The 26,652-nt window shown below is 40.9% G+C and overlaps 1 protein-coding gene across 4 annotated transcripts in view; it reads left to right on the top strand.

The window, feature by feature from the left end:
* Nucleotides 1–26,652, top strand: part of LOC139749299 (uncharacterized) — a 786,860-nt gene that overhangs the window by 718,612 nt on the left and 41,596 nt on the right. For all 4 annotated transcript variants that reach the window (XM_071663045.1, XM_071663026.1, XM_071663039.1 and 1 more), the window contains 2 exons: nt 5,660–7,891; nt 20,995–21,134. In XM_071663045.1, the coding sequence (XP_071519146.1) occupies nt 5,660–7,891; nt 20,995–21,134 (2,372 nt within the window). The remainder of the gene's footprint in view (nt 1–5,659; nt 7,892–20,994; nt 21,135–26,652) is intronic.

Raw genomic sequence — 26,652 nt, 5'->3', positions numbered from 1 at the left:
CCATTTCATCTTATGTAAGTCCTTCACCTCCTCTTCTGTCTTCACCAAACTACTCTCCATGACTCACTTTGCATACCATCCTAACTTAAACACCATAAAAATGTCACCGTATCATCAAACACATTCAACAGTCCTTCAAAATACTCCTTCTCCTCATCACTTATTCACTCACTTTCTGTTATCACTTCCCCTTTTTTTTCCCTTTCACCAATGTCCCTATCTGTTCTCTTGTTTTTCACACATTATTAACCTCCTTCAAAACATCTTATTCTCCTTAAAGTTTACTGATACTCTCTTCAGCTCTCATTTGCCCTCTTTTTCAACCCCTTCTTCAGTCTTTCTCTTGACCTCCTGCCACTTTCTCTTGTACATCCTTCTGTAGTTTGCACTTCATCCTTGTAAGTATAACCCAGACAACTCTCTTTTCTGCTTCACAAGTAACTTTACTTCTTTATGTAGATAAGATATTTAAAGATGGTCAGCAGGCATTATTGGATTACACACTGATTGATAGGCATCTAAAAAGACTTTCTGATGTAAACGTGCTGAGAGGAAAAGCTTGTGGGATGTCTGATCACTATCTGGTGGAAAGAAGAAACAATGTGAGTTGAAAATAGTGAGAGTAAGTGAGCTTGGAAAAAATATTGAGTGTAGAATGGCAAAAGGTGAGAGTAAATGAAGCAAGGGAAGTGGTTGAGGAATGGGAGGAATTTAGGGAAGCAGTGCTGGTCTGTGTGAGAGATGCATGTGGCTTGAGAAAGTTAGGAGGTGGGCAGATTAGAAAGGTAAGTGAGTGGTGGGATAAAGAAGTAAAGTGGGGAGAAACAGTACTTCCCACGTATTCCCTGTGAGTTGTAGAATGCAACTAAAGGGGGCAGGAGCAGGGGCTGGAAATCCTCCCCTCCTTGTAATTCAATTTCTAACCAAGATGAGAAGAAAAGAGAGATAGGTGGTATGTTTGAGGAAAGAAACCTGGATGGTCTGGCTCTGAGTGAAACGAAGTTCAAGGGTAAAGGGGAAGAATGGTTTGGAAAAAACTTGGAAGTAAAGTCAGGCGTTGGAGAGAGGACAAGAGCTAAGGTGCTTATGCACCTGGTCATGAGAAGAAAGATCATGAGAGGCAAGTGTTTTGGGAGCAGCTGAGTGAGTGTGTCAGCAGCTTTGGTGCACGAGACCAGGTATTAGTGGTGGATGCTTTAAATGAGAAGGTAAGTAATGTGGCAGTGTTATGAATGGAAATGGTAAAGAGTTTATGGAGTTATGTGCTGAAAAATGACTGGTGACTGGGAATACCTGGTTTAAAAAGGGTGATATATACAAATATACGTATGTGAGTAGGAGAGATGGTCAACAGGCATTATTAGATTATGTATTGACTGCTAGGCATGTAAAAGAGAGACTTTTGGATGTAAATGTGCTGAAAGGGGCAGCTGGAGGGATGTCTAATCACTGTCTTGAGGAAATGAGGGTGATGATTTGCAGAGGTTTATGAAAAAAAGGATGCAATGTTGGGGAGAATAGAGAGGTGAGAGTAAGTGAGCTAGAAAAAGAAACTTGTGTGAGGAAATACCAGGAGTGAATGAGTGCAGAATGGCAAAAGGTGAGAGCAGATAAAATGAGGAGAGTGGTTGACATATGGGATGTATTTAGGAAAGCAGTGATGGCATGTGCAAGAGATGTGTGTGGCATGCAAAAGGTGGGAGGTGGGAAGATTAGAAAGGGTAGTAAGTAGTGGGATGAAGAAGCAAAGTTGTTAGTGAAAGAGAAGAGAGAGACATTTGGGCAATACTTACAAAGAAGGAGGGTAAATGATTGGGAAATTTATAAGAGAAAAAGCAGGAGGTCAAGAAGAAGGTGCAGGGGTTCAAAAAGAGGACAAATGAGAGCTAGGATGAGGGAGTATCATTAAACTTTAGGGAGGATAAAAAGATGTTTTGGAAGGAGGTGGATAATGTTTGAAAGACAAGAGAATATGTGGGGACATTGATGAAGGGGGCAAAAAGGGAAATGATAACAGGTAGTGATGGAGTGAAGAGGAGATAGAGTGATTATTTTGAGGGATTGTTAAATATGTTTGATGATAGAGTGGCAGATGTAGGGTTTGACCAGAGTGGTATGCGGAGTCAGAGAGTCATGGAGAGTGGTTTGGTGAAGAGAAAAGAGATGGTGAAAGTCTTGCTTAAGATGATATGCAGAAAAGTAGTGTGAGTGGATGGTATTTCAGTATTTCAGTTGAATTTATTTAGAAAGGAGGTGACTGTTGTTGGTGAGGATATTCAGTGTATGTATGGATCATGGTGAAGTCCCAGAGGATTGGAGAAATGCATGTATCATGCCATTGTGTAGAGGCAAAGGGGATAGAGGTGTGTTCAGACTACAGAGGCACAATTTGTTGAGGATGCCTGGTAAATTGTATGGAAGGATAATGATTGAGAGGGTTAAGGTATGTACAGAGCTTCAGATTGGGGAGGAGCAGTGTGGTTTTAGAAGTGGTAGAGTATGTGTGGATCAGTTGTTTGCTTTGAAGAATGTGTGATAAATACTTAGAAAAACAGTTGGATATTGTTGTAGCTTTTATATCTGGAGAAGGCATATGATAGGGTTAATAGAGATGCTTTGTGGAAGGTCTTCAGAATCTATGGTGTGGGAGGTAAGCTGCTAGAAGCATTGAGAAGTTTTTATGAAGGGTGTAAGGGGTGTGTACGAGTAGGAAGAGAGGAGAGTGATTGGTTCCCAGTGAATGTCAGTCTGCAGTATGGATGTGTGATGTCCCCATGGTTGTTTGATTTGTTTATGGATGGGGTGGTTAGGGAGGTAAATGCAAAAGTTTTGGAGAGGGGCGAGTATATGCAGTCTGTTGAGCATGAGAGGGCCTTGAAAGTGAATCAGTTGTTGTTCACCGATGATACAGCTCTAGTGGCTGATTCACGTGAGAAACTGCAGAAGTTGGTGACTGAGTTTGGAAAAGTGTGTGAAAGGAGAAAGTTGAGAGCAAGTGAGAATAAGAGCAAAGTTATTAGGTTCACTAGGGTTGAGGGATATAAGTCTGAGTGGAGAAAAATTGGAGGAAGTGAAGTGCTTTAGATATCGGGAAGTGGACTTAGTAACAGTTAGAATCCTGGAAGCAGAAGTGAGTCACAGGGTGGGTGGAGGGAGCAAAGGTTCTGGGAGCGTTGAAGAATGTGAGGAAGGTGAGAACGTTATCTGAGAGAGCAAAATTGTGTATGTTTGAAGGAATAGTGGTTTCAACAATGTTATATGGTTGCGAAGCATGGGCTATAGATACGTTTGCGGAGGAGGGTGGATGTGTTAGAAATTAAATGTTTGAGGACAATATGTGGTGTGAGGTGGTTTGATCGAGTAAGTAATGAAAGGGTGAGAGAGATGTGTGGTAATAAAAAGAGTGTGGTTGAGAGAGTAGAAGAGGGTGTGTTGAAATGGTTTGGACATATGGAGAGAATGAGTGAGGAAAGATTGACAAAGAGGATATATGTGTAAAAGTTGGAGGGAACAAGGAGAAGCGGGAGACCAAATTGGAGGTGGAAGGATGGAGTGAAAAAGATTTTGAGTGATCAGGGCCTGCACATACAGGAGGGTGAGAGGCTGCAAAGAATAGAGTGAATTAGAACAATGTGATATACTAGGGTTGACTTGCTGTCAATGGGCTGAACCAGGGCATATGAAGCATCTGGGGTAAACCATGAAAAGGTCTGTGGGGCCTAGATGTGGATAGGGAGCTGTGGTTTGAGTACATTACATATGACAGCTAGTGAAAGAATGTGGCCTTTTTTGTCTGTCTTCCTGGCGCTACCTTGCTGAAGCAGAGGGTAGTGATATCGCTATTTCCTGTGGGGTGGGGTAGTGACAGGAATGGATGAAAGCAAGCGAGTATGAATATGTATATGTGTATATATCTGTGTATGTATATGTACGTATATGTTAATATGTATATGTATGTATATGTGCACATATGGGCATTTATGTATATATACATGTGTAAATGAGTGGATGGGCCATTCTTCGTGTGTTTCCTGATGCTACCTCGCTGACGTAGGAAACAACGATTATGTATGATAGAAAAATATAGTATGTAGCTGTTAATGAACTGCTTGTGATTGTACCATGACTGAAAAGGTACATTCATCTAGACTATCACTGCCAGCTGACAGAGGAGAGTACATTCTTATCTAGGAAAATCTCACACCAAAGAAGTCCATTGTTTCTCTGCTTCTGTTGCAGCTCAGTCGTTAAGCTGCAGGAACCCCATAAAAGGGGCTTTGGTTTAGTGTAACTGAAATGATAAGGAATTTAAAAACATTTACATTGCATGTCTACAACTATACAGACAATTACACAGCATGATTAACACTTTACCCACAGATCTTAATATCAACATTATCAAATACACAGATTTACCCATAGTTTGAATAACATTATACACAATGACCTTACATCCCAGCATGTGTGATACCTGCCATGAAACACAAGTTTATCTGCAAATGTAAGTACTAATATGACTGCAGCAGTAGACATTACCTGCTGGAGACTCTTCTTTTGTGTGTGTTACACCGTAATGCAGTATACAGCAAATTAGTAGTGTGTTTTTGCAAGCCACACTGTAATATTATCAACTTTTGTTGCAAAATATCTTATGCTAATTGTATGTTATGTTGAATTGTTTGTTATACAGTACAGCCACATTCATAAGGAACATTAAGTAGTCTTAAGGAAAATATTCCTTCTTTAGCTTCATAGTTTGTTAGCTATGCAACCCTTGGATCCATGATTTGTTTATGTTTAACTTTTAGTAATCAAAGCTACATTGGACCCTGACTTCTTGGATCTGTATATCACATGTAGTATTTTCAAATTCTGTGCTGCCCCATAGTTCTTTGTTAATTCTTCTGATCTTACACCTCTGTCCTATCTTTCTCTTACACTCTGATTCCCTTCAGATGACAGTAGATAGTTAAGGATGCTTTCAGTCTTCATTATTTGCAGCTTCATATTGGATGATGCATAAAGGAAGTGACCACACCATTCATATATTTGCTGTATCAAATTGCAGAATTTGTATTCATGTCTCTGAAGTAACTGTTGCATCGTCCCCCACAAAATGTGAAGTGATTTAATTATGAAATCTTTGAAGAGGACTCTTTATATTATCTCCAGCTGCTTCACTTAGATGCAAACCTATATCAATAAAATATGTGATACCTGATTTATACCCTTTCAGACATATCTTGTAATTCTACAGTGAACTTTTTGTCCCAAGACATGCTAGATATCACAGGACTAATAAGAATTTTTATTTGATTGAACCCCATGTGAATTAAATTCTGCTTATAAAAGAATAATCATCCATTTAGCAATGATTTATGATATTCCTGAGTTGGCAGGTTTTTTGTGGTAATACTCTTGAACCTGCTTAACTACCTTTATTGTTTAAATTATGCATGTTTCCATGATTTCCATGTCAGCTTATGCTCTTCAGGAAGACATTACATGCTTTGAATTTTAAACATGCAGTTAAAAGGCTTGAAAATCATATATGATCTTCATATAGATTTCATGAATATCATGTTTACCAATTATAGGTAATATGAACTATTGCATAAATAATGAAAACATTTTCTGATCTTATTTTGTTATTCCCCAGGCCAATCCACCACAACGCCGTCCTCTACTACAACGGAGATTGCTGTTAATGAAAATCTCAGCAAAGCAATCGACAGATTTCAAGGAAGTGCCACCCTCGTCAGTATCAAGATGGAAACGACAGAGACAGAGATTGAAAAGCCCCCAACACTCACAGATGAAAAAGCTAAGGAATCCAATGCAACCTCAGCAGACTCAGATGATGCCAAATCTAAACCAGAACACAGTACTGCTGCTGGACTCAACATTACTATTAATGGTACTCTCACAGCTGCAAATGGTACTGCATCTGGTTCTGTTGTCTTTGGAAATATTACTGACATTACTACTTCAACAACAGAAGGAGTGGTGGGTACAACAAATGCTACTGAGGCAGTTACCGATGCTGAAGTTAATACCACAAGCACAGCCAAAGAAGTTATGGATGCAATCAATGCTACTAAAACAGCTGTTGATACCAAATTTAATGCCACGGGTACTACTGAGGGAGTGGGAGATGTGGCCAATGCAACTGACACAGCAACTGATATTAAAACAAATGAAACAGTCACAACCACTTCTCTTCCTCCTCATGAAGGTATTAGTATAGAAACCAATGAATCATCCGTCATTATTGAAGGGACAGAAACAGTTACCAAAGTCAACAGCCAGGTGAATGACACGACCTATACTGAGATTGATCAGCATACATTTACAGAGGTCTTGGAGCCTGATGAGGTCAGCAAAAAAGTCAATTATACTTTCACAGATTCAGGGAACACATTTGAAGATGGAACTGTTCCTGTTCAGAGTACTTCTAATGTCACAAACACCACTGATTTTATTATGGAGGAAGGAGCTTTAGGTGGCAAAGGTACAGACATAACTTCTACAAATGAAACGGCTACAAACACTACAACTGTAGAATCAGTAACTAATGGCCAGAATAATACCATAGTAACAGAGACAAATGAGACAGAAAATAAACAAATGGAAGGGAGAAATACCACCACCCTGCAGCATACTGTTGAAGGAACTACCAACACAACTGGAAGCATCAATATGACAGTCATAGGGGATCCAACCCCTGAAATAGGCTCCAAAGAGCAAGTTCCTGAGCATCCTTCTGTAAATGCAAGTTCCTTATTCCCAGAGATCTATGTATCTCCTGGAACACGCCTACAGGATATCATTGCTTTCACTAATGTTTCCGTTGGCAAAGCACCTGTTATGCAGGATCTCTCAGCACTTAGGCCAGGAGACTCACCTGGAGATGCTCGTATGCATGGCATGGATATGCCATCAGAGGAATTATTCATAAATTCTTCAAAAGTGAATGTGGCTGGGAATGCTACACAGAATGTTGACATGCAGGAAACAACTTTAGAAAACAATGCAGACTTACCTACCAATGCTGAAACAATGAATACCCACAACATCGCAACTAATGAAACAGCATTTGACATCAGTGGTCATAACGAAAGTTTAAGTGAAGTGCCCAAGAAGACAGTTGATACACATAGCAACAGAACAGGGGATACATCTACAGAGAAACCTGTGAAACCTGTTGTGATTGTAACTGCAGCTAAAGCTGATGCAATTGAAAACATTGTTCATGAGGCAGAAGAAGAAACCCTCAGTAAGGATGTAGTTACAGTTCATGCAGTGTCATATGAAGGTAATCCAATTTATGCTAACAAGACACCACCTCCTGTACGAACCACATCTACTACCACACCCATGCCACCTACTTTCACAGAATTAACCAAGGTCACAGAGAAGCCCCCATTGATGAGTATTAACCAAGCTTCAGCAACTGTTAACAGCAGTTCTGAGGTGGATATTCGGAAGGAGGAAGAGAGTCAGGTTAATCAGCCCAATCCATCAGACCTTGGGATTGATTTTGACACTATATTCAAAGCAAGTTCTGATCTTGGTTCTATGTTAACGAATGCCAACAGTACGGCAGGAAACCAACCAGTACCTCCACAGGCAACATTTGATGCCACAACTCAAGCAACATCTTCATCAACCATGAAGACAACTTCAGTGACAACAAACACTGTATCAATCCCTGACTCATCTAGTGTAATGGTCCCTACAGAAGGCATAGCTGTAGCTACATCTAAGGACATAGGGAGGACCTTAGTTAATATAACAACCACCACAGACCCATCACTCATTGGAATATTCAGCAAGGAGGCCAAAACGACAACACCATCTGTCATGATATCTAGACAGCTCTGCAGTGAAGGTGAGTTTAAGTACAATGCATTTGATAATAGGTACACATGATTATACTCAAATTCACACACACATACATATATTTATTCTATTTGTTCATGGATGTGGTTGTTAGGGAGCTGAATGCAAGAGTTTTGGAGAAAGAGGGAAGTATGCAGTTTGTTGTCAGTGAGAGGGCTTTGGAAGTGAGTCAGTTGTTGTTCGCTGATGATACAGTACTGATGGCTGATTAAATTGAGAAACTGCAGAAGCTGGTGACTGAGTTTGGCAAAGTGTGTGAAAGAAGAAAGCTGAGAGTAAATGTGAATAAGAGCAAGGTTATAAGGTTCATTAGGGTTGAGGGACAAATCAATTGGGAGGTAAGTTTGAATGGAGAAAAAACTGGAGGAAGTGAAGTGTTTTAGATATCTGTCAGTGGATTTAGCAGCAGATGGAACTATGGAAGCAGAAGTGAGTCATAGGGCTGGGGAGGGGGCGAAGGTTCTGGGAGCGTTGAAGAATGTGTGGAAGGCGAGAACATTATCTCGGAGAGCAAAAGTGGGTATGTTTGAAGAAATAGTGGTTCCAACAATGTTATATGTTTGCTAGGCATGGGCTATAGATAGGGTTGTGTAAAGGAGGTTGGATGTGTTGGAAATGAGATGTTTGTGGACAATATGTGGTGTGAGGTGGTTTGATCGAGTAAGTAATGAAAGGGTAAGAGAGATGTGTGGTAATAAAAAGAGTGTGGTTGAGGGAGCAGAAGAGGTGTATTGAAATGGTTTGGAAACATGGAGAAAATGAGTGAGGAAAGATTGACCGAGAGGATATATGTGTCAGAGGTGGAGGGAACGAGGAGAAGTGGGAGACCAAATTGGAGGTGGAAGGATGGAGTGAAAAAGATGAGCGATTGGGGCCTGAACATACATGAGGGTGAAAGGTATGCAAGGAATAGAGTGAATTGGAATGATGTAGTATACTGGGGTCGATGTGCTGTCAGTGAATTGAACCAGGGCATGTGAAGTGTTCTTGGGTAAACCATAAAAAGGTCTGTGGGGCCTAGATGTGGAAAGGGAGTTATGGTTTCGGTGCATTACACATGACAGCTGGAGACTGAGTGTAAATGAATGTGGCCTTTTTTGTCTTTTCCTAGCGCTACCTCGCACACGCGTGGGGTTAGGGGATATCATTTCATGTGTGGCGGGGTGGCGATAAGAATGGATGAAGGCAGCAAGTATGAACATGTACATATGTATATATGTATATGTCTGTGTAAGTACATGTATGTATATGTTGAAATGTATAGGTATGTATATGTGCGTGTATGTATATACATGTGTATGTGGGTGGGTTGGACTATTCTTTTGTCTGTTTTCTTGCGCTATCTCACTAATGTGGGTGACAGTGACAAAATATAATATAAGATAAATAGATAAATATTTATTTTATATATTATATTCGATCGCTGTCTCCCGTGTTAGTGAGGTAGTGCAAGGAAACAGACAAGGAATGGCCAAACCCACCCACATATGCATGTATACACATAAATGCCCTCACCTGCACATATACATACAAATACATATCACCATATACATATGCAGACATATACATATATACACATGTACATATCCATACGTGCTGCCTTTGTCCATTCCCATCGCCATCCCACCACACAAGAAACAGCATCCCCCCAGCGAGGCAGTGCCAGAAACTAACAAAAAAAAGCCACATTCATTCACACTCAGTCTCTAGCTGTCATGTGTAATGCACCAAAATCACAGCTCCCTTTCCACATCCAGGCCCCACAAACCTATTCGTGGTTTACCCCAGATGCTTCACATGCCCTGGTTCAATCCACTGACAGCACGTTGACCCTGGTATACCACATTGTTCCAATTTACTCTATTTCTTGCGTTCCTTTTACCCTCCTGTATGTTCAGGCCCCAATCACTCAAAATCTTTTTCACTCCATCCCTCCACCTCCAATTTAGTGTCCCACTTCTCCTTCTTCCCTCCACTTCTGACACAATATATCCTCTTTGTCAATCTTTCCTCACTCATTCTCTCCATGTTTCCAAACTGTTTCAACACACCCTCTTCTGCTCTCTAAACCACACTCTTTCTATTACTACACATCTCTCTTACCCTTTCATTACTTATTCTGTCAAACCACCTCACACCACATAGTGTCCTCAAACATTTCATTTCCAACACATCCACCCTCCTCCACACAACCCTATCTGTAGCCCATGCCTCACAACTATATAACATTGTTGGAACCACTATTCCTTTAAACATACCCAATTTTGCTCTCCAAGATAACGTTCTCACCTTCCATACATTCTTCAATGCTCCCAGAACCTTCACTCCCTCCCCTACCGTGACTCACCTCTGCTTCCATGGTTCCATCCGCTGCTAAGTCCACTCCCAGATATCTAAAACACTTCACTTCCTTTAATTTTTTCCTCCATTCAAACTTACCTACCAATTGACTTGTTCCTCGACCCTACTGAACCTAATACCCTTGCTCTTACTCACATTTACTCTCAACTTTCTTCTGTCACACAATTTACCAAGCTCAGTCACCAACTTCTGCAATTTCTCACATGAATAGCCACCAACGCTGTATCATCAGCAAACAACAACTGACTCACTTCCCAAGCCCACTCATCCACAACAGACTGCATACTTGCCCCTCTCTCCAAAACCTTGCTTTCACCTCCCTAACCACCCCATCCATAAAGAAATTAAACAACCATTGAGACATCATGCACCCCTACCACAAACCGACATTCACTGGGAACCAGTCACTTTCCTCTCTTCCTACTCATACATATGCCTTACATCCTTGGTAAAAACTTTTCACTGCTTCTAGCAAATTACCTCCCACTCCATATACTCTTAAAATCTTACACAAAGCATCTATATCCACTATATCATATGCCTTCTCCAGATCCATAAATGTTACATAAAAACCCACTTGTTTTTCTAAGTATTTCTCACATACATTTTTCAAAGCAAACACCTGATCCACACATCCTCTACCACTTCTGAAACTGCACTGCTCTTCCCCAATCTGATGCTCAGTACATGCCTTCACCCTCTCAATCAATACCCTCCCATATAATTTCCCAGGAATACTCAACAAACTTATGCCTCTGTAATTTGAACACTCACCTTTATCCCCTTTGCCTTTGTACAGTGGCACTATGCATCCATTCTGCTAATTCTCAGGCACTTCACCATGATCCATACATACATGGAATATCCTTACCAACCAATCAACAACACAGTCACCCCCTTTCTTTTTTTTTTTATAAATTCCACTGCAGTACCATCCAAACCCGCCGCTTTGCCGGTTTTCATCTTCCACAAAGCTTTTACTACCTCCCCTATATTTACCAAACCATTCTTCCTGACCCTCTCACTTCACACACCACCCCGACCAAAACACCCTATATCTGCCACTCTTTCATCAAACATATTCAAGAAACCTTCAAAATATTCACTCCATCTCCTTCTCACTTCATCATTTCTTGTTATTACCTCCCCACTTGCCCCTTCACTGACGTTCCCATTTGTTCTCTTGTCTTACGCACTTTATTTACCCCCTTCTAAAACATCTTTTTATTCTACCTAAAATTTAATGATACTCTCTCTCCCCAACTTTCATTTGCCCTCTTTTTCACCTCTTGCCCCTTTCTTTTAACCTTCTGCTGCTTTCTTTTATACCTCTCCCAGTTATTTGCTCTATTTCCCTGCAGAAATCATCCAAACACCTCTCTCTTCTCTTCCACTAACAATCTTACTTCTTCATTCCACGATTCACTACCCTTTCTAATTTGCCCACCTTCCACCTTTATCATACCACATGCGTCTTTAGCACAAACCATCGCTGCTTCCCTAAATACATCCCATTCCTCCCCCTCTCCTTTTTACGTCATTTGCTCTCACCTTTTGCCATTCTGCACTCAATTTCTCCTGGTATTTCCTCACACAAGTCTCTTTTCCATGCTCACTTACCCTCACCACTCTCTTCTTTTCTGAAAACCTCTACAAATCTTCACCTTTGCCTCCACAAGATAGTCATCAGAAATCCCCCCAGTTGCCCCTCTCAGCCCATTAACATCCAAAAGTCTCTTTTACACACCTATCAATTAACAGAGAATCCAGTAACACCCTCTGGCCACCTCTCCTACTCACATACTTATATATATGTATATGTCTTTCTTTTCAAACCAGGTATCCCCAATCGCCAGTCCTTTTTCAACATGCAAATCCACAAGCTCTTCACCATTTCCATTTACAACAATGAACACCCCATGTACACTAATATACCCTCATATAAGTAAGCACTTATATCACTTTTATCCCTGGGGATAGGGGAGAAAGAATACTTCCCACGCATTCCTCATGTGTCGTAGAAGGTGACTAAAGGGGACGAGAGCGGGGGGCTAGAAACCCTCCCCTCCTTGTATTTTAACTTTCTAAAAGGGGAAACAGAAGAAGGAGTCACGCGGGGAGTGCTCATCCTCCGTGAAGGCTCAGATTGGGGTGTCTAAATGTGTGTGGATGTAACCAAGATGAGGAAAAAGGAGAGATAGGTAGTATGTTTGAGGAAAGGAACCTGGATGTTTTGGCTCTGAGTGAAATGAAGCTCAAGGGTATAGGGGAAGAGTGGTTTGGGAATGTCTTGAGAGTAAAGTCAGGGGTTAGTGAGAGGACAAGAGCAAGGGAAGGAGTAGCACTACTTCTGAAACAGGAGTGGTGGGAGTATGCGATAGAGTGTAAGAAAGTAAATTCTAGATTGATATGGGTAAAACTGAAAGTTGATGGAGAGAGATGGGTGATTATTGGTGCATATACACCTGGGCATGAGAAGAAAGATCATGAGAGGCAAGTGTTTTGGGAGCAGCTGAATGAGTGTGTTAGTGGTTTTGATGCACGAGACCGGGTTATAGTGATGGGTGATTTGAATGCAAAGGTGAGTAATGTGGCAGTTGAGGGAATAATTGGTATACATGGGGTCTTCAGTGTTGTAAATGGAAATGGTGAAGAGCTTTTAGATTTATGTGCTGAAAAAGGACTGGTGATTGGGAATACCTGGTTTAAAAAGAGAGATATACATAAGTATACGTATGTAAATAGGAGAGATGGCCAGAGAGCAGTATTGGATTACGTGTTAATTGATAGGCACGCGAAAGAGAGACTTTTGGATGTAAATGTGCTGAGAGGTGCAACTGGAGGGATGTCTGATCGTTATCTTGTGGAGGCGAAGGTGAAGATTTGTAGAGGTTTTCAGAAAAGAAGAGAGAATGTTGGGGTGAAGAAAGTGGTGAGAGTAAGTGAGCTTGGGAAGGAGACTTGTGTAAGGAAGTACAAGGAGAGACTGAGTACAGAATGGAAAAAGGTGAGAGCAAAGGAGGTAAGGGGAGTGGGGGAGGAATGGGATGTATTTAGGGAAGCAGTGATGGCTTGCACAAACGATGCTTGTGGCATGAGAAGCGTGGTAGGTGGGTTGATTAGAAAGGGTAGTGAGTGGTGGGATGAAGAAGTAAGATTATTAGTGAAAGAGAAGAGAGAGGCATTTGGATGATTTTTGCAGGGAAAAAATGCAAATGAGTGGGAGATGTATAAAAGAAAGAGACAGGAGGTCAAGAGAAAGGTGCAAGAGGTGAAAAAGAGGGCAAATGAGAGTTGGGGTGAGAGAGTATCATTAAATTTTAGGGAGAATAAAAAGATGTTTTGGAAGGAGGTAAATAAAGTGCATAAGACAAGGCAGCAAATGGGAACTTCAGTGAAAGGGGCTAATGGGGAGGTGATAACAAGTAGTGGTGATGTGAGAAGGAGATGGAGTGAGTATTTTGAAGGTTTATTGAATGTGTTTGATGATAGAGTGGCAGATATAGGGTGTTTTGGTCGAGGTGGTATGCAAATTGAGAGGGTTAGGGAAAATGATTTGGTAAACAGAGAAGAGGTAGTAAAAGCTTTGCGGAAGATGAAAGCCGGCAAGGCAGCAGGTTTGGATGGTATTGCAGTGGAATTTATTGAAAAAGGGGGTGACTGTATTGTTGACTGGTTGGTAAGGTTATTTAATGTATGTATGATTCATTGTGAGGTGCCTGAGGATTGGCGAAATGCTTGCATAGTGCCATTGTACAAAGGCAAAGGGGATAAGAGTGAGTGCTCAGATTACAGAGGTATAAGTTGGGTATTCCTGGTAAATTATATGGGAGGGTATTGATTGAGAGGGTGAAGGCATGTACAGAGCATCAGACTGGGGAAGAGCAGTGTGGTTTCAGAAGTGGTAGAGGATGTGTGGATCAGGTGTTTGCTTTGAAGAATGTATGTGAGAAATACTTAGAAAAGCTAATGGATTTGTATGTAGCATTTATGGATCTGGAGAAGGCATATGATAGAGTTAATAGAGATGCTATGTGGAAGGTATTAAGAATATATGGTGTGGGAGGCAAGTTGTTAGAAGCAGTGAAAAGTTTTTATCGAGGTTGTAAGGCATGTGTACGTGTAGGAAGAGAGGAAAGTGATTGGTTCTCAGTGAATGTAGGTTTGCTGCAGGGGTGTGTGATGTCTCCATGGTTGTTTGATTTGTTTATGGATGGGGTTGTTAGGGAGGTGAATGCAAGAGTTTTGGAAAGCGGGGCAAGTATGCAGTCTGTTGTGGATGAGAGAGCATAGGAAGTGAGTCAGTTGTTGTTCGCTGATGATACAGCGCTGATGGCTGATTCATGTGAGAAACTGCAGAAGCTGGTGACTGAGTTTGGTAAAGTGTGTGAAAGAAGAAAGTTGAGAGTAAATGTGAATAAGAGCAAGATACAGTAGGGTTGAAGGTCAAGTCAATTGGGAGGTAAGTTTGAATGGAGAAAAACTGGAGGAAGTGAAGTCTTGTAGATATCTGGGAGTGGATTTGGCTGTGGATGGAACCATGGAAGCAGAAGTGAATCATAGGGTGGGGGAGGGGACGAAAATTCTGGGAGCCTTGAAGAATGTGTGGGAATCGAGAACATTATCTCGGAAAGCAAAAATGGGTATGTTTGAAGGAATAGTGGTTTCAATAATGTTGTATGGTTGCAAGGCATGGGCTATGGATAGAGTTGTGTGCAGGAAAGTGGATGTGCTGGAAATGAGATGTTTGAGGACAATATGTGGTGTGAGGTGGTTTGATCGAGTAAGTAATGTAAGGGTAAGAGAAATGTGATGTGTGGTAATAAAAAGAGTGTGATTGAGGGAGCAGAGGAGGGTGTTTTGAAATGGTTTGGTCACGTGGAGAGAATGTGTGAGGAAAGATTGACCAAGAGGATATATGTGTCAGAGGTGGAGGGAACGAGGAGAAGTGGGAGACCAAATTGGAGGTGGAAAGATGGAGTGAAAAAGATTTTGAGTGATCGGGGCTTGAACATGCAGGAGGGTGAAAGGCGTGCAAGGAATAGAGTGAATTGGAACGATGTGGTATACCGGGGTCGACGTGCTGTCGATGGATTGAACCAGGGCATGTGAAGCGTCTGGGGTAAACCATGGAAAGTTCTGTGGGGCCTGGATGTGGAAAGTGAGCTGTGGTTTCGGTGCATTATTACTTGACAGCTAGAGACTGAGTGTGAACGAATGGGGCCTTTGTTGTCTTTCCTAGCGCTACCTTGCACACATGAGGGGGAGGGGGTTGGTTATTCCATGTGTGGCGAGGTGGTGATGGGAATGAATAAAGGCAGACTATGAATCATGTACATTTGTATATATGTATATGTCTGTGTGTGTATATATATGTATACATTGCGAAAGAGAGACTTTTGGATGTCAATGTGCTGAGAGGTGCAACGGGAGGGATGTCTGATCATTATCTTGTGGAGGCTAAGGTGAAGATTAGTATGGGTTTTCAGAAAAGAAGAGTGAATGTTGGGGTGAAGAAGGTGGTGAGAGTAAGTGAGCTTGGGAAGGAGACCTGTGTGAAGAAGTATCAGGAGAGACTGTGTACAGAATGGAAAAAGGTGAGAACAATGGAAGTAAGGGGAGTGGGGGAGGAATGGGATGTATTTAGGGAATCAGTGATGGATTGCGCAAAAGATGCTTGTGGCATGAGAAGAGTGGGAGGTGGGCTGTTTAGAAAGGGTAGTGAGTGGTGGGATGAAGAAGTAAGAGTATTAGTGAAAGAGAAGAGAGAGGCATTTGGACGATTTTTGCAGGGAAAGAATGCAATTGAGTGGGAGAAGTATAAAAGAAAGAGACAGGAGGTCAAGAGAAAGGTGCAAGAGGTGAAAAAAAGGGCAAATGAGAGTTGGGGTGAGAGACTATCAGTAAATTTTAGGGAGAATAAAAAGATGTTCTGGAAGGAGGTAAATAGGGTGCGTAAGACAAGGGAGCAAATGGGAACTTCAGTGAAGGGCGTAAATGGGGAGGTGATAACAAGTAGTGGTGATGTGAGAAGGAGATGGAATGAGTATTTTGAAGGTTTGTTGAATGTGTCTGATGACAGAGTGGCAGATATAGGGTGTTTGGGTCGAGGTGGTGTGCAAAGTGAGAGGGTTAAGGAAAATGATTTGGTAAACAGAGAAGAGGTAGTAAAAGCTTTGCGGAAGATGAAAGCCGGCAAGGCAGCAGGTTTGGATGGTATTGCAGTGGAATTTATTAAAAAAGGGGGTGACTGTATTGTTGACTGGTTGGTAAGGTTGTTTAATGTATGTATGACTCATGGTGAGGTGCCTGAGGATTGGCGGAATGCGTGCATAGTGCCATTGTACAAAGGCAAAGGGGATAAGAGTGAGTGCTCAAATTACAGAGGTATAAGTTTGTTGAGTATTCCTGGTAAATTATATGGGAGGGTATTGATTGAGAGGGTGAAGGCATGTACAGAGCATCAGATTGGGGAAGAGCAGTGTGGTTTCAGAAGTGGTAGAGGATGTGTGGATCAGGTGTTTGCTTTGAAGAATGTATGTGAGAAATACTTAGAAAAGCAAATGGATTTGTATGTAGCATTTATGGATCTGGAGAAGGCATATGATAGAGTTGATAGAGATGCTCTGTGGAAGGTATTAAGAATATATGGTGTGGGAGGCAAGTTGTTAGAAGCAGTGAAAAGTTTTTATCGAGGATGTAAGGCGTGTGTACGTGTAGGAAGAGAGGAAAGTGATTGGTTCTCAGTGAATGTAGGATTGCGGCAGGGGTGTGTGATGTCTCCATGGTTGTTTAATTTGTTTATGGATGGGGTTGTTAGGGAGGTGAATGCAAGAGTTTTGGAAAGAGGGGCAAGTATGAAGTCTGTTGGGGATGAGAGAGCTTGGGAAGTGAGTCAGTTGTTGTTCGCTGATGATACAGCGCTGGTGGCTGATTCATGTGAGAAACTGCAGAAGCTGGTGACTGAGTTTGGTAAAGTGTGTGGAAGAAGAAAGTTAAGAGTAAATGTGAATAAGAGCAAGGTTATTAGGTACAGTAGGGTTGAGGGTCAAGTCAATTGGGAGGTGAGTTTGAATGGAGAAAAACTGGAGGAAGTGAAGTGTTTTAGATATCTGGGAGTGGATCTGTCAGCGGATGGAACCATGGAAGCGGAAGTGGATCATAGGGTGGGGGAGGGAGCGAAAATTTTGGGAGCCTTGAAAAATGTGTGGAAGTCGAGAACATTATCCCGGAAAGCAAAAATGGGTATGTTTGAAGGAATAGTAGTTCCAACAATGTTGTATGGTTGCGAGGCGTGGGCTATGGATAGAGTTGTGCGCAGGAGGATGGATGTGCTGGAAATGAGATGTTTGAGGACAATGTGTGGTGTGAGGTGGTTTGATCGAGTAAGTAACGTAAGGGTAAGAGAGATGTGTGGAAATAAAAAGAGCGTGGTTGAGAGAGCAGAAGAGGGTGTTTTGAAATGGTTTGGGCACATGGAGAGAATGAGTGAGGAAAGATTGACCAAGAGGATATATGTGTCGGAGGTGAAGGGAACGAGGAGAAGAGGGAGACCAAATTGGAGGTGGAAAGATGGAGTGAAAAGGATTTTGTGTGATCGGGGCCTGAACATGCAGGAGGGTGAAAGGAGGGCAAGGAATAGAGTGAATTGGAGCGATGTGGTATACAGGGGTTGACGTGCTGTCAGTGGATTGAATCAGGGCATGTGGAGCGTCCGGGGTGGGCCGTGGAGGGCTGTGTGGGTATGTATATTTGCGTGTGTGGACGTGTGTATGTACATGTGTATGGGGGGGGTTGGGCCATTTCTTTCGTCTGTTTCCTTGCGCTACCTCGCAAACGCGGGAGACAGCGACAAAGTATAAAAAAAAAAAAAAAAAAAAAAAAAAAAAAAAAAACATTGAGATGTATAGGTATGTATATTTGCGTGTGTGGACGTGTATGTATATGCATGTGTATGTGGGTGGGTTGGGCCATTCTTTCATCTGTTTCCTTGCACTACCTCGCTAATGCGGGAGACAGCGACAAAGCAAATAAATATATAATATATAAGTAATGAAAGGGTAAGAGAGATATGTGGTAATAAAAAGAGTGTGGTTGAGAGAGCAGAAGAGGGTGTTTTGAAATGGTTTGGTCACATAGAGAAAATGGGTGAGGAAAGATTGACAAAGAGGATATTTGTGTCAGAGGTTTAGGGAACGAGGAGAAGAGGGAGACCAAATTGGAGGTGGAAGGATGGAGTGGAAAAGATTTTGAGCAATCGGGGCCTGAACATACAGGAGGGTGAAAGGTGTGCAAGGAATAGTGAAATGAAACGATGTATATCAGGATCAACATGCTGTCAGTGGATTGAACCAGGGCATGTGAAGCGTCTGGGGTAAACCATGGAAAGTTTTGTTGGGCCTGGATGTGGAAAGGGAGCTGTGGTTTCCGTTCATTACGCATGACAGCTAAAGACTGAGTGTGAATGAATGTGGCCTTTGTTGTCTTTTCCTAGTGCTACTTAGGAATAGAGTGAATGGGAGCAATGTGGTATACTGGGGTCGATGTGCTGTCAATTAATTGAACCAATCCTCTTTGATAATCTTTCCTCACCCATTCACTCCATATGACAAAACCATTTCAATACACCCTCTTCTGCTTTCTCAACCACACTCTTTTTATGACCACACATCTCTCTTACCCTTTCATTACTTACTCAATCAGACCACCTCACACCACATACTTTCCTCAAGAATCTCATTTCCAACACATCCACCCTCCTCTGCACAACCCTATCTATAGCCCATGCCTCACAACCACAACATTGTTGGAACGACTATTCCTTCAAACATACCAATTTTTGCTCTCTGAGATAACGTTCTCACCTTCCACACATTCTTCAACACTCCCAGAACCTTGGCCCCCTTCCCCACCCTGTGACTTGCTTCCGCTTCCATGGTTCCATCCGCTGTTAAATCCGCTCCCATATGTCTATAACACTTTACCTCCTCCAATTTTTGTCCATTAAACCTAGTTAATGTGTCCCTCAACCCTACTGAACCTAACAACCTTGCTCTTATTTACATTTACTGTCAGCTTTCTTCTTTCACACACTTTACCAAACTCAGTCACCAACTTCTGCAGTTTCTCACCTGAATCAGCCACCAGTGCTGTATCATCAGTGAACAACAACTAAAAATTTTCCAAGCCCTCTCACTGACAACAGACTGCATACTTGCCCCTCTCTCCAAAACTCTTGCATTCATCTCCCTAACAACCCCATCCATAAACAAATTAATCAACAATAGAGACATCATGCACCCCTGCCGCAAACTGACATTCACTGGGAACCAGTCGCTTTCTTCCTACTTGTGCACATGCCTTACATCCTCGATAAAAACTGTTCACTGCTTCTAGCAACTTACCTCCCACACCATGTACTCTTAATACCTTCCACAGAGCATCTCTATCAACTTTTATCATATAACTTCTCCAGATCCATAAATGCTACATACAAATCCATCTGTTTTTCTAAGTATTTCTCACATACGTTCTTCAAAGCAAACACCTAATCCACACATCCTCTACCACTTCTGAAACCACCCTGCTCTTCCCCAGTCTGATGCCCTGTACATGCCTTGACCCTCTCAATCAATACCCTCCCATATAATTTCCCAGGAATGCTCAACAAACTTATACCTCTGTAATTTGAGCACTCACCTTTATCCCCTTTGCCTTTGCACACTGGCACTATGCATGCATTCCCCCAATCCTCAGGCACTTCACCATGAACCATACATGCATTGAATATCCTCATCAACCAGTCAACAACACAGTCACCCCCTTTTTTGATAAATTCCACAACAATGCCATCCAAACTCCCCGCCTTGCTGGCTTTCATCTTCCGGAAAGCTTTCACTATCCAATCATTCTCCCCAACCCTCTCACTTCGCACACCACCTCAACCAAAAAGCCCTATATCTGCCACTCTTATCATCTAACACATTCAACAAACCTTCAATATACTCACTCCATCTCCCTCTCACTTCACCACTACTTGTTATTACCTCCCCATTTGCCCCCTTCACCAGTTCCCATTTGTTCTCTTGTCTTATGCAATTTATTTACCTCCTTCCAAAACATCTTTATTTCTCCCTAAAGTTTAATGATACTCTCTCAACCCAACTCTTGTTTGCCTTCTTTTTCACCTCTTGCACCTTTCTTTTGACCACTTGCCTCTTTCTTTTATACATCTCCCAGCCATTTGCACTATTTCCCTGCAAAAATCGTCCAAATGCCTCTCCCTTCTCTTTCACTAACAGTCTTTCTTCTTCATCCCACCACTCACTACCCTTTCAAATCTGCCCACCTCCCACCTTTCTTATGCCACAGGCATCTTTTGCGCATCACTGCTTCCCTAAATACATCCCATTCCTCTTTCACTCCCCTTACGTCATTCGCTCTCACCCTTTTCCATTCTGCACAAAATCTCTCCTGGTACTTCCTCACACAAGTCTCCTTTCCAAGCTCACTTATGTATTTATATATGTAATATAAGATAAACCATGAGTATAGCCACTTAATTTATTTGTCAGCAATGAATCTTACAAAATGAAGTTGTGCAGCATATTAAAAAATATTTCATTTAACATACCTTAAGAATGTAGAGAGACTATTCTGTTTGCCTACATGTTCATTACTGATAATTATTTGCTGTTTTGCTTTTAAATTATATATATGGTGGTGTTACAGACCAGATGGAATGTGTGAACGGTACCAGTCCACTGGGACGCTGTATACCTCGTAGTGCTCGGTGCAACTCTGTACCAGATTGTTCAGACCTATCTGATGAGCATGAGTGTAGGGAGAACCAATGCTTTGGCAATTTCCAGGTACAGTATCTTTGCAATGACTTCTTTACATATTTTAGCTACCTATGATAATTGTGTGTTTGGTAAGTGATCATACAGTTACCACAAAACAGAAAAATTGTGTTTGTGATATATAGCTAGAGTGATGCGATTATAAAAGTTTCTGATTAAGATTACCTAAGCCTGCTTGTCCACTTATTATGTTTGTGTAATTTACATATGATACAATATTAAGTTTGGTAGGATTCACAGTAAAATTGTAGTACAGAATTACATCAAAACTGGCTTTATAATATTATTCTCTTTCTTTTGCAGTGATAGTGTACTGTATTAAGAATTGAATAAGACTGAATTGGATTTTTTTATTTCTTCTGATAGGAGGCCAATGAAGGTCATGGAAAATATGGGGTAATTTAGTTTGAAGTAAGTAAATAAATCTAGGAATCAGCAGAACATACGAAGTCCTCACCTAACTTCTCTGAGTATCCATTATTTACCTTATATTTAATGTTATTTGAAAAATATAGCTTTAAGTGATTGTTATTGTTTCATGTTTGCCTGCACTTGCTATTTATTATAGTAGACACAGATCGATTCCACCACATGACTGTGTTAGCAGTGCACACATGTGATCTTGTGTCAGTGCACATCATATAAGAATACTGTTGATGATTTTTCAATATAAAAATGAGATTAAGGTAAATCTTGGTCCACAGGTGAAGTTACATGAGGTTTTCATAGGTTTTATTGATTTTTACAAGTGTTTTACCTTCTTTAAAAATAATTAATCCCATGTTTTCCCTGATCACCTTATATTTTTGTGCATATGGATTTCACTGTGATTGCATTATGATGCAGCAGACATGGATTATGTAGTCATTTTTGAATCATAACTTTAGAAATTAAGGTAAATATCAAATTCCAGGTTTTCATAGATTGTATTGATTTCTAGAATTGTTTCAACTTCTTTTATAGTAATTAATGCCAGATTTTCCATGTTCTTCACAGCCCTCACCCAATATTGACTTTTGTAATGGTAGAATAACAGGAAGTTATACAGTATGAAAATCAAGCTCTGTAAGTCTCATTATATTTTCCTCACTGCACCTTTTCAATGCAAAATAAAAAGAATAATATTTTCAAGCTAGTTTCAAAATGAGTTTGAGATTTTAGCAGATTCATTAGCCATGTCAGCTCCCATTCACCAATTCCTCCATCTTATCATTTTTGCCAAAAAAAAAAAATTTCCTTAGTCCAGTATATATGTGCATGACAAATTACAACTCAACCAATTCATGGTCAGTTCCTCAAAAATATTTTCGGTAGTACATGAATATGTATATAATAGTATGCAACCCTAACTTAACCAAATCATAACCCAGCCAAACCAGATCCAGTCTAATTTAATATAACAACCAGTGTAACTTTACCTAACAAAGCCTGGCATAAGCAAATTGTTCTCTATTAGTCTCACATTTATAAGATTTTTTCATATTTCTGTGCCATACCCTACCTTTGTGAAGTACAAGAAGCAGAAGTACAACATCCTTACTTAAATCACAGCCACTCTTAAGCTGTCATGTATAGTGTTGTAAAACCAAAGCCCACCATCCACAGTCAAGCCCCACACACCATTTTAGGGTTTCTTTTGACTGCTTCTTAGATTTTCCTTGTTCATCCTTGCCAGATGTTCAAACCATTCAGCACAGCTCTCTCAATCAGATGAGGCTTTTTACCACACACAATTACTCTTATGCTGTCATTCCATACATGACCAACCCTCCTCAGACTATGTATTGTTCTCAGGCATTTCATCCACATATTCACACACTTTTTTTTTTTTTTTAATTTATTCAGGGCCCAAGACTTGCATCTATACAACACCATCAGGGAAACTTTAATTTCAGACATACCCATCTTTGCCCAAACAGACAATGACCTCTCCTTCCACACATCCACAGTGCACTCAGTACCTATGCTCCCTTTACCACTTTATGACTCACTTGAACTCTCATGTTTCCATCCACTGCAGTGACCACTCCCAGGTACCTAAAGTACCCATATAATCTCGCATTAAACCATCTTGTCTTCCCCCCCGTAATATACCTGATACACCTCATTACTTTATTTTTCCCTTGCATTAACTCAACTTCCTCCTTGCAGACACTATTTCAAATGCAAACATAATCTCCTGAGATTTCCCTCTCGAGTCTCTCACTAGGGATGTTTTTTCTTCAAACAGCAATTCACTCGCCTTCCAGGATCCCCTTACCCCCAGCATACTGTAGATTGACCCCAAGATCCTTGAATTTACCTCCCTCACCGCCCCATCCATGAATAGATTAAAGAACCATGTTGACATTACCACTCACCCTCTTTCCTTACTACACTTACTTATCTCTTGCTCTTTTGATAGAAACTTCCTACTGTATCTAGAAGTTTCCCCCAAAAATATAGCACTTTTACCAGATTCATAAATGTCACATGTAAATCCATCTCTTCCTCAAAGTATTTCTCTCATTTTTGAAACAAACACCTGGTCAACCCATCTCCAAATCTGATGTTCTGTGCATGCTATAACCCTCTCTGTCACCATTCTCCCATACTCAGTAGGCTTACACCCTTGTAATTCAAGCCTTTACTTTTGTACCTTTTTCTTGCACTAAATCTCAAGCCCCTCATCTTGGGCTATATTAACCAATCAACAACATTGTTAACCACTTTTCATCCTCACCTGCCCCTTTGTCAGATTTGATCTTGAGCAAAGCTTTCACCAACTTTCTGTTCACTAGACAATTCTCCATGACTGTTGCTATGCATAGCCCTTTATCACAAACACCCATCTGCCATTATATCGTCTAACTCATTTAGCAGTCTTCCAAAATTTTCACTGTATCGTCTCCTCCATCTACTCTTGCACTGGTACTCCTGTTTGTTTTCTTGTTCTCCTCACGCTTTCCAAAGCATTTTCTTAGTCTTTCTGAAGTTCACTAATACTTTCTCACCCTACGTTTTATTTGCACCCCTTTTCAGATCTTGTATCTTCCTATTAGCCTCCTGCCACTTTTTCTTATATATCTCCCAGTCACTCATTATTTCCCACCTATTACCATCTATGTCTCCTCATCCCACCAATCTCTACCCTTTCCCTTATATACACATGCCTCTTTTCCATGCTTGTTCACTTTCATCATCATCTACCCTCCCATTTAATTTTCTTTTTTCCTAAAGCCACTAAAAACTTTCACACACATTTTCACCAAGAAATGATCAAACATCCCTCCTGCTATCCTTCTTGGCACATTTATGTCCAAGAACATCTCTGTGCCCATCAGTTTGTAGATAATCATTTGTATTAGTACAGTCATTAGTACCTTATCATAGTCATATATATGATAAAGAGAATTGACTGGGGGAGGGGAGTTAAGGAGGGGAATTTTCCTTATACATCCAACAGTTTGATTTTGATTTTATCGTAGTAAAAGACTCTGATGTATTTAGTATATGCTGTACTTCTTAGGCGAGTTCAGTTATAGGAATACATTGATTTTGCACCTAAGAGATGTATGTTGCATTGTTTTGCAGATACAGTGAACTGTGCTGTATTGACAAACAACTCATTTGCCAGGTGTGAGTTTTAAAGAATGAAGAACTGTTTTGCTTCAAGTCAGTGTCCATGAGCCCCAAGAGAATCTTTAGGATCCCTGGGTTTGGAGACTTTTAACCCCCCCTTGCCTTCTGATGAATTACACATCACTAACCACTTCTTTAGTGGTAGCAACCTGCAGGCTTAGCCTAACTTTACCCACCCTAATCAGCATCATCTTTAAAGTGATGACATCATTGTTCCACTGGCCTACAGATTGGTACCTCATAATTCTCAGAACAGTAGTAGCAGCCCAGTGGTAGTCACCATTGAGAAAGTTTTTTCCTTTTATGAAAAAGGAACCCCTACAGTCAATATGCTGAGGAAATTTTAAAAATCTTGACTAACACAAGAACAACCTAGAAAGGCACATAAACCACACCAAAGGTGGCCTGGATTAGTAAAGGTCTTTTTATACATACTTATTGACATATGGAACGCTTTAGCCCAGCTATAAAAGTGGTCCTGATTCCCCATTCCTTTATAACATAGCAGTGGTTAAGGTAAGGACTGCCAGACTACATAGGCCAAATTATTTACACCTACCCACTATGATGACATGGGGTGATAGTTCACATGTTGCTCCCAACACTACTAACCCTGTGAAAAACACCAAATCTGAAAAAAAAAAATTGAGTACCATAACATCATTTAAGTTTAGTTGGACAGAATTAGCAAAGCGACGATTTGTCTGACTGATATCCGACCCTGGGTGTCACAGCTTCTGAGTTTAAATCAGTGTTATCACCATGAGGCTAAACCATTCTAGTCTTACCTCTTTGAACTTCCCTTGTAAGGGGCCTATACAATGAAAGCCTTTTAATTAATGTAAAAACGATCCAGAAACAGGGAAAAAAAAATTCCATGGGGAAAGGGGAGGTTGGAAAAGAAAAAAGTTAACAGCCAAAATATGTACTAACATCTGTTTGTAAAAATGATATGAAATAATTCAACATTATGTAAATTCACCTCATGTTATTGAAAGCAGAAAAGGAAACATCCAAAGAAGCCAGAATAAAAAAGAAGGCTGGGATTATGAGGAATATGAGGCAGGTTGCTTCCAATACAATGGCTGGTGGGATAATGACATCATAACTGAGTGGAAGTCACTGATTGGTCAGTGGGTAGACCCAGGCTAAGCCAGTGGCCCACTAGCACTGAATAGATTGTTAGTAAGGGTTGAAAGGCCTTTACCTCACTAGAGGGCAAGAGGTTTTCAGTTCCTAATCCTCAGGGATCTTAGAGATTCACTCAAAGCTCACATGAACCTGAGAGGAAATGGGTATTTTTCCCCTTAGGCAGTAGTACAGTATTAAAAGTAGTGTAAAAATATATCTTGAAAAATCTGCCGGATAAAGAGTGCTAGCTTTCTTTATTGACAGCTTTCATTTGTTTTCTGGGAATATAACCTTAAGGTTTGCCTTTATCTTTGCGCATCACAGTTTACTGTAGCTTGAAAAGTATTGATAGATATCATGAAGTAGTTTCCTGATAAAGACTTTTTGTATTCCTTGTTCAAAATTTAGAGTTTAGATGTTCAGAATATATTGTTATATTTCTGGTTTATCCATGATGGTTCCAACTTATTTTTTTTTTTTTTTTTTTTTGCTTTGTCGCTGTCTCCTGTGTTTGCGAGGTAGCGCAAGGAAACAGACGAAAGAAATGGCCCAACCCACCCCCATACACATGTATATACATACGTCCACACACGCAAATATACATACCTACACAGCTTTCCATGGTTTACCCCAGACACTTCACATGCCCTGATTCAATCCACTGACAGCACGTCAACCCCGGTATACCACATCGATCCAATTCACTCTATTCCTTGCCCTCCTTTCACCCTCCTGCATGTTCAGGCCCCGATCACACAAAATCTTTTTCACTCCA

The sequence above is a fragment of the Panulirus ornatus genome, chromosome 1, assembly GCF_036320965.1.
Source record: "Panulirus ornatus isolate Po-2019 chromosome 1, ASM3632096v1, whole genome shotgun sequence".
NCBI lineage: Eukaryota > Metazoa > Arthropoda > Malacostraca > Decapoda > Palinuridae > Panulirus > Panulirus ornatus.
The sequence above is the reverse complement of the archived record's forward strand: the minus strand, read 5'-3'. Positions and strand labels throughout refer to the sequence as shown.